The 11,104-nt window shown below is 38.6% G+C and overlaps 2 protein-coding genes across 3 annotated transcripts; both read right to left on the bottom strand.

Moving 5' to 3' along the window:
* On the bottom strand, window positions 1-3,937 carry LOC106170635 (growth arrest and DNA damage-inducible protein GADD45 alpha-like). 2 transcript variants are annotated; one of them, XM_013550610.2, is made up of 5 exons: window positions 3,598-3,925; window positions 3,078-3,194; window positions 2,703-2,823; window positions 988-1,107; window positions 1-657 (listed from the first exon to the last, which is right to left on the bottom strand). In XM_013550610.2, exons 1-5 carry the CDS (start codon window positions 3,684-3,686, stop codon window positions 556-558), a joined length of 549 nt encoding a protein of 182 aa, XP_013406064.2. In that variant the 5' UTR covers window positions 3,687-3,925; the 3' UTR covers window positions 1-555. The 2 variants fall into 2 exon arrangements, with proteins under 2 accessions (XP_013406064.2, XP_086857733.1); XM_087001607.1 differs by lacking the exon at window positions 1-657 and having other exon boundaries at window positions 680-1,107; window positions 3,598-3,937.
* A 1,048-nt stretch (window positions 3,938-4,985) lies between these two features.
* Window positions 4,986-10,074, bottom strand: LOC106170656 (growth arrest and DNA damage-inducible protein GADD45 alpha-like). The gene is made up of 5 exons (XM_013550633.2): window positions 9,406-10,074; window positions 8,808-8,927; window positions 8,424-8,544; window positions 6,546-6,665; window positions 4,986-6,241 (listed from the first exon to the last, which is right to left on the bottom strand). Exons 1-5 carry the CDS (start codon window positions 9,489-9,491, stop codon window positions 6,137-6,139), a joined length of 552 nt encoding a protein of 183 aa, XP_013406087.2. The 5' UTR covers window positions 9,492-10,074; the 3' UTR covers window positions 4,986-6,136.
* Window positions 10,075-11,104: the final 1,030 nt, after the last annotated feature.

Raw genomic sequence — 11,104 nt, forward strand, 5'->3', positions numbered from 1 at the left:
AACAATGAATATTGTTTATTAGGATTCATCTTTGAAAATCAACAGAAATGAAGTTTATTGATGAGATCCTACAAGAGGCTCGTCTTGATAAAAAAAAAAGAATTGTGAAAATTTGTATGATGACACCGCATAAACGCTAAAAGCCCTTTCCAACGGCGAGTATAATTGCAGAATTTAGCAAAACTGTCAACAAACATTCTCACAAATCGTTCGGATGCTCAACCAAAAATATAAAATGTGTCGTCCGTTTTTTTTTTTTCTGGGGGCAAACGACCCCTAATCCAGTATTGTGATTCTGCAAGGGTGCCTGTATGTTACAGTGTAGTTCCATCCTTCAAAATGGCATATAACCAGGGAATTGGTGACTATGGTGCCCTCAAGTGTTAGGCGATGGTGCCCTCCATTGTGGAGACGCCGTGGGCGAATACACATGGACTGCGCAAGCGCATGCCACTGGAACGGACTGGGCCGTTGTCTAATCCCGCGCGGAACAGGGGCCATATTCTGCGTTTGCTGGGACGCAGTGCTGAGAAGACAGCAGCCAGCCGGCTCTCTTCATTCCGGAAGTTCAATGACTGGTCTAGGTAAGACGCCTTCACTGGCTTTGGAAAATGTTAAAACTTCTTCATCTGCCGGGCTGTTATTTTCCTTAGAAAACTGAAAATATATGAAAGGAAAAACTTAATATCATTGCCAAAATAAACAAACAAAGTCAGTATTTATTATTATAAATAAACGACACGTGAGAATATCATATAAACACCTGTGAATTTCTCCTAAACGTGACCATGGCATTTTGTTGGACGAAATTGGAAGCCCTACCCGAACACGATCCGACGCAAGTAGTACAGCCTACGTCACGCTTTTATGTATTTCTTTTACTTCCGCAAAGTGTCTCTCGTTCAGTTTTTTTTTTTTTTTTTTCAAGCTTAAAAGACAATTATTCCAAATAAAAGAAATAGTTATGTTTACAGATAAGGTACTCACCTCTATCAAAGCACAATCCAGAGATTGCGCGTTATTACTGCGGCCAGCAGCGAAGTCGTTGTCATTTGCTGGAAGACTGTCGCCTAAAAGAAGTTTTCCAAGCTTGGTCGCCGAATCAACCTAGAGAGTATAAAATAATCATGTTTTTAGCAAATATGGCTTATGTTGTTTTTAATTCTAAATTGATTAACAAAATTGATGAATAAAAAGTGACGAACAGCCACTGTTAATTTAACATCTTGCGTTCCCTTTACTGTAAAATATCATTAATTTCAAGATACATTAAAATATATGCTCAGTTCATGTCTTAAAGCCGTCAAATTAGGGACGACACTTTGTCAATATATTCAAAGGTTTGAACCAAGAGTAGGCCTATCTGACATACGGAAACTGTATTTTTGAAGTGTCTTCTAATGAAGCATATGTAATATGGTTGGACAATATTGTACCAGTATATGCACGTCTTACTTGAACTGTTTTCAGCAAACGTTGATATGAGACTGGATGAGCTACTCCGTATTTATTGAAAAATATGTTTTCAGAGATTTGTAGAACCCTTTGTTTAAAATGTTTCCTGTTCTTTCACCCCTGCTTTTTTTTTTCTATAAGACCAAGAAGTAAAAACGGACATGCGTCATGGCAATCAATTAATATTCTAACTATTTGATTCATACGGGTAAAATTTGATTGAAATGTTCACTCTAATGAAGCCGAGTGACTTCACCTTTCTGCATCACATTCGAGACTTCACTTGCAAAAGACCTGACCTCACAGAATTGAGGCATTTGAGGTGAAAGTTGCCATTACCTAATTTATCGTTGTAAAGACATTTGACGGGTCACTCGTCATCATAAAATAACGTTCATTTTTGATTGAATGAAATATTTGCATATTATTCAATTTTTACTTTATTCAAAGAGTCGCCCCGAGCATCATTATTTAAGCTATGAATATTGCTAAAATCCGGGTTTGCGTCCACGTTGATGGAAATCAAATGGTTATTTGATTATTTTTCCAGTATGTCTTCTTTCTATCACAAAATGCCTTATTACATGATTACTTTTTAAATAAATATTCGCCATATACTTGTTAATTTATCACCATCGTTCTGCACTGCAGGGAAATCCCCCAAATTACTCGATCATCCTGCAGGCCACATGACCCGGTCATTCCCGGGCCAGGCGATGTATGCAGGTCAGACATACAATAGGTCTTTTCAGGCTGAGATTATTTGTCCTTAACATATGTTGGTCTCTCGTGTGTTTGGTCTTAACATATATTTTTTTACCACCATGCACGAGGTCTGCACTGAATATTCAGGGTAATTAAACCGACTTGTATCGTACATTTAAGAGGCATAGGGGTACCATGAGTTCGCACCCACAGGTAGTTTACTTTTTGACCTGTCTCTATGTGTCAGGTATTCATAATAGATAGAATATAATATCTGATTTGACGGCGTGTCTGGTCAGCTGGCCTGCCTGCAGTCAGTGACTGACTGCCACAATGACGCATCTGTGGCGTTTTCACCTCAAGCACCTGTCTCTACTAATACACAGAGATCAGGTACACCTTACAGCCCGGTGAATGTCTATAGCAGTTGTACCAATCTTAACACCTGGACTGACTTGGATACAGTATGTGTTCCCTACTCAGAGTTTGCACTGATAAGTACAAGTTGAAGAATAAGCTCGCTACATGTATCTGTTACATACCTTAATAACTTGTATGTCGTTCTCCCAACAGTATGCCTCTAATAGTGTGAAATGAATACATAGCTCCAAGTTATCCAAGGTGTCCGCCGCCAATACACACAGCATTACGTGGTCTGAACTTCTGGAAATTAGACGACATCATTAGATACCAACTACGTACTGTAACAATAACATAGATGTACCTGTATTAGCAACGGTGTTGTTAGGTGTGTTATGGAAACATAACAATTTCAATACATAATATTTTCAAAACATATACGTCAAGTTGGTCTAAAAATCACTGCAAGAGGTACGCATATTATTCACTTTTAAAAGTAAACAGAGTACCTCAAATGTATATCAGGAATAATAATTTGAGTATTTCAAAGCACTTACTCTTCTAGTCTCCTTGCTGCCTGATACACACCGCAGGTAACACGATTCGTCTCCTTAGCTTCTTGCAGGCTCAATTGAAGAGATACGCTGATGGCATTGGAGCGCGTTGTTAACGTGCTGATGAAAAAAATTATATATGATAATATTATTTAAGTCAATGATTCTTTATATTTTGCGCAGCAGTTATTTGGTCTTTTTACATGTTAGCAAAAGGTTGTATGTGTCAGTGGCGGATTTAAGGGGGTGTCAGGGTCCTGACCCCCCCCCCCCCCTTCAATTTTTGAAAAAAAATCACACCAATGGTCCCCTCTTGAAATTAGAATTTTGACTAGCTGAATCAAAGTTCTAAACTGTACCAAATAGCACCGGTCGCCCTCTAAAATACCAAACATTTTCTGGGCCTCCAAACCCCACCTCAAAGGGTGGGGGTCGGCTTCGCATCCGCGGACCCCACCTCCCTTCAAATAATCCTGGATATGCCCCTGTGGGTAATTTATTGAATAAAACGAAAGTTGCCTACCTTCTTCCAACGCCGTGCAATGTCATGTCATTGTTGTTATTGTTCATCTGAAGGTACGAGATGGTCCTCAATGATTCCTGATAACCCATCTTATTCAAAATATGCCAGAAATGAAATACTGTAGGTTCCACTCGTTCTTGACAGTGTGCACTGGTAGCTCGTAAAGTTGAGAATGGTTTCACCTCAGACGCCGCGCCTACTTAAGGAGTAGGCCACGTGGTCAGGTGACATTTAACTGCGCGTCCTTAATTCTCCGGTCTTTGATAAGTGAAAGTGAGGTCTCTTATTTATATGAATGCAGCGAACTGAATTCATTTCTTACTGACAGTGTATAAGCCCGATCAATAGATGGAAGTTCTTTAAGAAAACAATGTGTCAGTTGTAATAGTTCCGGATGTTGAAAATTATGGTTAATTTGTAAAAACAATATAAAATATGTGGTTATTGTCGACCAAATCTGTGAGTTTCAGAAATAAGATCATCGCATGGATGTCAAATTAAAACAATTTTTAATTGCACTTTAAAGAAAAACAAATTTGTTTTTGATACTTTTTGCGCGGAATAATTTTCACTCAAGTTTCTCCTTTTTTCCCTTTTTTAAAATTTACCTTACGTTTGAATCAGATTACGTTCTCTAAATGAACCGTATTTGCATGATAACCTCCACAACAACCACTGGTTTTAATTCCAAGGGTTTCATTTTTTAAAAAAAGATCGTCGCGCATTTTTTTTTTTTTTTTTGAAAAGAAGACTACATCATCCACCCGAAACATGACATCTGGCAGTGGGTGGGCCTAAGGCGTGTCAGCAGTCAAGATCGGTCCTTCAGTCATGATTTGAACACTTCACCTCAACAGAACGTCTCATTATGATGAATTTACCAAAGGAAGCCAAACCAACGCGGCTTAACTTGGATACAAATACGGTGGGTGGCGCAGTTTGATTTGCTGACAAAAACATCATATTTTGACCTAGTGATCACTTGGTCTAATCGTTCTTCTTTACAATGTACTGTGACTAATATGTCTTACGTCTTACGATTTTAACTTACTTCTGCCCCGAATTGGTGAACCTTTTGGTGCACACAAAAATCGGCCCAATCGGGATTTAAGTAAGCTTAGCACCTCTGTTATATTTCATGGGCATATTTACGACCAAGAAAGACAAGATATGTAGTTACTCGGTTCACATATTTTTAAAATGTACTGTGTGTGAAAGAGACAAAATGTCAGGATTATCAAATAACTCACCCCCCCCCCCCCCGCCATTTTCACAATACATTGCGAATACGTCGTCTACAACCAGACACAACCAGTCTTTATCTGTCTGATCTAACGTCACCAATATGCCAATAGATAATTACAAATAAAGACAGAAACCATCAGCTGTATCAATAGTATGGAGTTTATTTAACCGCTACGCATTACGGTACAACAGTGCATTCAAAGAACAATGAAAATTACCCATTTTTTTTTGAAAACCTTCGTTATTTCATACAATTCGTTATTTCATACAATTTCTAATTAAACAAATTAGTTTTAAACTCATGGCCAGCTACTTAGACAGGTGTGACAGGAATGGTAGTCCGCTAAGAACCGTAGTCTGTTCCCAATTACTTTGTACAGGTGACATTCTTTCCACACTGCATACTAACTCCAATACTAGGACTTCCATTCCTGTCACACCGGCGTGTCTTCCTGTATATTTCAGAAGAAAATAAAGACACCAAGTACTTTTATTTCAGTTTGCCGTTTTAAAGGTCTGGATAAGGAGAGATAAGGAGCTTTTCAGGATATGTGGGCATGAAAATGTAGCTCTGGAACATTTTCAAACCCGGGTAGAATACCTTTAATATAAATAAGTTTCATTTGTGTGGACGGCAGGAGATACAGGTATAACTTATTTGACATAATATACAACACAAACACCGTCAAATGTTCTGATCTTTTTAAAGTCCTCATCCTCGAGTAGAGTAGTCTCTCAAAAATAATATCTCTTCTTTGAAGGTGTCGTGACCGTCCCTGCAGCGTCATGGCGACTGGGCGACTTCTAGACAGGCGGGTATCACAAGGTACCGTGACGCGGCTACGGGAACCTATTCCACCGTTACTGCATGTAGCTATAGGCACTCTGGTACTTGAACCGTTTTTTTTTCATCGTAATGAACAAGAGGATCGACATTGGATGCCATTACCTGAGCTGCGTCACGGCGACTGGGCGACTTCTAGACCGACAGCGACAGTTGCTTTCAGGTACGATAACCGGTGTCATTGTGTGACATCGTACAGGTAGTTCTACTGATGGCGAATGGCATTGTTCGACCATTAATACTGTTATTAGGCACCCTGAGACTTTTTAAACACAAAGACAATGGATGGTTTAAGTATTAGCTCAGACGGTCTTTATATGTTTTATGCCTTGGAACCGGAGTCGGCGCCAATCTCTCGTGGTTAAGGCACTTGATTTCGTGGTTCAGACACGTGCTTCTGCATTAGCTGGGACGAAGCGATGGACTGATAACAATGGATTTATCCACCTTTCAAACTGGAAGTTCGATGATTGGTCTTGGTTGGTCAACGTTTTCGTTGGCTTTGCAAAAGTCTAGAACTCGTGCGTCTGCGTCGCTTTTATTTTCTTTTGGGAACTGAAATGAGGCAATTTACCAAATTTAAAGTGGATTCAGACCTCAAAAAATGTCCACAGCTGTTCCTTGTTTTGCTTTAATTATGTAATCAATAATTGACATGTACGTATATATCTTGTAAATGTGTAGATCGGGCGATAAGGTGAAACAGTACAATCAATCCAATGTAAGCTTACGTTGGAGGAGAAGAAGAATGAGGGTAATTAGGTATTGGTCTGGTTTTAAATTGCAATTTATTCCTTGTTCGTTAAATTAAAAGAAATCGCCAGATTCCATTTATACATTTTTGTAGAAAGATGCTAACCTCTATCAAAACACAGTCCAGTGCCCGTAAATCATCACTGCGGCCAGCCACATAGTTGTTGGCATTTGCTGGAAGATTGTCGTCAAACAAGAGTCTCCATAACTTCGTCGCAGAATCGACCTAATAGAAAAAAATAAAAACAAAGTCACGTGAATTAAGAAACTATACAAAATAGAGTACATTGACCGCAATCATAATCAAAAACCCTATGAAGGCCAAGTGTAATCACGTGTCTCAGAATGTGGGAAACCATATCCAGTTGATTGGATATTGTTGACAGGACCCTCTTTGCACCTTGCAATAATTAAATGATGCAGTAATGTGGCACAAATAGTGTGGTAAGAATGGGGTCTCTCCTAAGATATCTAATATAGACTATCATATCTAATATTCAATGACAGGTTTCGTGGAACTTTGAGCACGTGATAAATCATAAATCATAACAACCTAGGAATAATTACAGTTATGCTTGCTTTTTTCATTCCCCCGATCGAATTCGCAATACTAAGAAGTCCAGATGAAAAATAAACAATTTAAACCGCGTCTTCTAAAGTTGATAGGAAAATACGTGCATCTTTGACTACGGTTCCTATTAAGCGCCCCAATGTATACTCCATAATGCAGCCCCAATTGCTTCAAAATCTTAACTGCTATGCACAGTTTGCTAAAATCCAACCTACACTGTACTGTCTATATCCATTAGCCATGACCTGACAGGAGTCCATGAAGTGTCCTTCACCTCGGACTGAGACGTCTTTCAAATTAAAATGCAGAGACATGATGATTTAAACTGAGACATAATGACTCAATTTAAAATGGTTTTATGACATCAATTATGCCAACGCGACCCAACTAACAGACGTTATTTGTGAATCTAATGTTGGGCACCTATTGCAAGGGGTTGACCTTGATTCCAGTGCCCTTGCGTGGTTGACCTTAGTCTTATTAATGCCTTTGTGCCAAAACGTCATTGTCATGTACTGGTATTATCATTTCCTTTGTAAGTGTCTTCATGATTCTGTTACTGTAAAGAGTCTAACCGGCCTGCATCGGCTTCGACTGGTTTGCTCCAATGTTTCTCAAGATTAGGCCTACTTCATTTGGTCACGGAAGAAACTCTCATTGACATGAATACTACATTACTTCATCAGTCATACAAGGTCTGTGAGTGCTCAAAGGTCGATCCAGGTCTTGATTTACAGCAGAAGAATTGCCCTTGATTTATTGCCTACCAACTGATTTTTAATATAATATTTGCACGTTTGAAATGCATGACTTAATTATGCTAATTTTAATTTAAATGTACAAATCCTATTTAGCTGTTTGGGTTTAAATGACCAATATGATGTGCTACTGCAGTACTCTGAACAAGTTCACGTTAAAGGTCACATCAGAGGTTGTCATGCCAGCGGCTCCTCTTTGTTCTCTGCCGTCTGACTGCTACAGTGACATTTATAACTAACTGGTCATCAGGGTGAAATGTAAGACTGGGCTCCCATACCTAGATCGATCTAACAGGATCGATCCATCTCCGAGGGGCTTCTCGCTAAATTGCATTCAGCTTAAGCGGCTTAGATATCTGGCACGCCTACTGAAGCTGCTAAACGAAAATAAATTACCCCCTCGGAGATAGATCGATCCACAGTTAGTACGATAGGGTCTCAGAATGGTCCCTAAGATACCTTGACTTTACACACGCACCTGTTCCCTGGCATTAAAAACTGACATCATGCACCTGTATGGCAGGTATTAACCTCAGTGTCAGGTGCACTTATGTTTTAATGCAATAAAGCCAGGTGTTTAGAAGTGCCCAGCGTTTTTCATGCAGAAACACGGTGCTTTAATACTAAACCCATTAACTATTACTTTTTTACTCACCTTAATGACCCGGATGTCGTTCTCCCAGCAGTAAGCCTCTAGCAGAGTAAAATGGATGCTCAGCTCCAGATCATCTAATGTGTCCGCTGCCAGTATGCACAACATCACGTGATCGGTATTTCTGGAAAATAAAATTAAATCTTTGCACTAAGCCTACAATAAATCTTAAACTAACATTTTTTTTTTTTTTTGAAAATGAACGTGTTAGGTAATCAAAAGAAGGGGCATGCTAAATCAACCACTTACTCCAGAAATATTACATTTTACAGACCCTCTTTTTTCTTCTAATTCGCACAGGGCACAGAGTACATTAGTAGTCTTAATATTTTGGGGCAAGCTTTTTGGCCTTTATAAGCAATCAAGTATTTTGTCTAAAACACTCACGTTTCCAGCAGCCTTGCCGCCTGGTACACCCCACAAGTCACCCGGCCTTCCTCCCTGGCGTTAACGACACTGGCACAAAGTGACCGGCAGATGTCACTGCTGTGGCGCGGAGGCACGATGCTGAAAAATTAACAGAATTTAATCAATTTTAACACTCATCGACATATTTATTTTCAAGGCAATTACAACATTGCCCAATTGTTTTCCTGTCAAATATGTAGAAACTATAAGACCACCAAAAGCTTCTACATATTTGATCCCTAATAATTTGATGTCTATCACTTTATAGGCCTACCACACCAATATCTATGTATTTGTATAGCTTAATTCCCTGAAGTTAACTTTGCAGACACAGAAATATTGGGGAATTCTCTATCGTATTAACCGGAATTTACGCATTTTTACTGAATTAGACCACCTGTAAGATAAACAGCAATGGTCATCTATGGTTCTGAACGTGATATTTACTTCGAGCAATCACACTATCACCGTCATTACTTCATTATTTAACGCCATGACGGCGCTCGATAAAGAAAAGAGTTTCCAACAATCTCTTAAAGCCAGAGTGTCAATGTAAGGCACTCCAGAATACGCTCACCTTCTGACTGTTGCGTCCACGGTTTCTTCGTTGTTATTCTTCATCTGGATATAAGAAACGCTTCTCAGTGATTCTGGGTAACCCATCCTTGAAATATTATCTTTATCAGTTTTGTGTTTTCACCCGTGTTATGCGATGTTCTCTGCACACGCGTTGACGTAAGAATGCGTACACCTAAGGAATCACTACTACTTAAACTGCTCGGTCACGTGGTCGGTGGGTTGTTTAATACAATAAGCATGCGACCCTGGATACTACGAAATGTGGTTAGTGTTAACTGTGGTTAAATGGATTCCTTTAAAGCAATGTACTAGATTAGTTTATTGACGGACTTATGCTTGGAAAATTCTATTTGGAAATAAATAGAAATATGCACACTGTTGAAACGGAGATGATGGAAAATTATTTTTTTCAAATCAATATGCACACTGATGGTTTGCTGAGAAGTAAAACATGCATTTGAGAGGGGGCCGTTTTTTAGTATCTACTTCTGTATCGACAAAATGTGCATAAAAATCTTATTCTGTCTTTTTAATTTTTTTCTTTTAATCTAAAAGTTATATGACATGTTTTGATAGCAGAGGTGCACGTTAAAACTTACGTTTTATTTGTAAAATCTACACCAAAAAAAATGTTGAGCGAAATGTTTTATGGCCTTCTTCTGATAACTTATTTTACGGACCCAAAAGCCTAAATAATAATAATAATAATAATAATAATAATAATAATAATAATAATGGAAGTAGTAGTAATAGTAGTAGTAACAGAAGTAGAAGTAGTATTAGTAAAAAAAAAGGTGATTAGATGATTTAGAGTGGAAAAAACAATGATAAGCTGAATTTTACTGAACGTAACTCAAATATTGACATCAAACTTTTTTATGCCCTGCATTACTATCCGAAAAAAACCCATAAAACATTCAACTGAAAAGAGCGCTGTCATACTCAGGCAACAAGAAAAGCTGTTGCTATTTTGGCTGATCAAGGGAGAGAGAGGGTGACAAGACCCCAGTTAACTTTTTTTTTTTTTCTGAAAAAACAAGCTTCCTGAAAAACCGTGCAAAGTCGCAAGTTCGCGGACTCCGGAGCCCTCACATAAATGATGTTGTTAAATAGCAGATGACGTTGAAGAAACAATATCTACGTACATGCCAGCTTAGTCCTTTGAAATGTGTAACCCCGTATTCAGCGTGGCTGTTAGCACTAGTTCATTAACCATGAGTATAGTAAGCTGACTATTACACACCTGCCATCCAAACATAGCCTATTTACGTACTTATTAACCCTACCGAGAGTTCACTTGGTTACCAATTACTTACAAAAGGCTTAGAAATATGCTGTGCTTTAGAGATGCAGGATTCTCGGAAAATCACTTTTACGCCATTGCTTGGAAATGTAGGACAGTTAATCGATAGAGGGGCGGCGTCTTGTCCAACTCCTGGGAGTTGTAAAAGATATCTGTAAGTGAATGAGGTTTGACGGCTGTTACTCAATGACTTTCCAATATTTCTTGGAAACGTTTACAAGCTATGAGAGAAATTGTGTTTTGTTTTCGTAGAAAGCGAAATTTTACCTGGAATATTCATCTTCTGAAGCGAGTGGGCACATACAGGTACAGCTTTGTGCATCTATGTGTTTCAAACTGTTTTTATAAACTTATTTATATCCTTATTTCTTTAACGGCACAGATATAATTTTAT

This window comes from Lingula anatina, chromosome 1 (genome assembly GCF_051362555.1).
Source record: "Lingula anatina isolate TDL-2025a chromosome 1, LinAna3.0, whole genome shotgun sequence".
NCBI lineage: Eukaryota > Metazoa > Brachiopoda > Lingulata > Lingulida > Lingulidae > Lingula > Lingula anatina.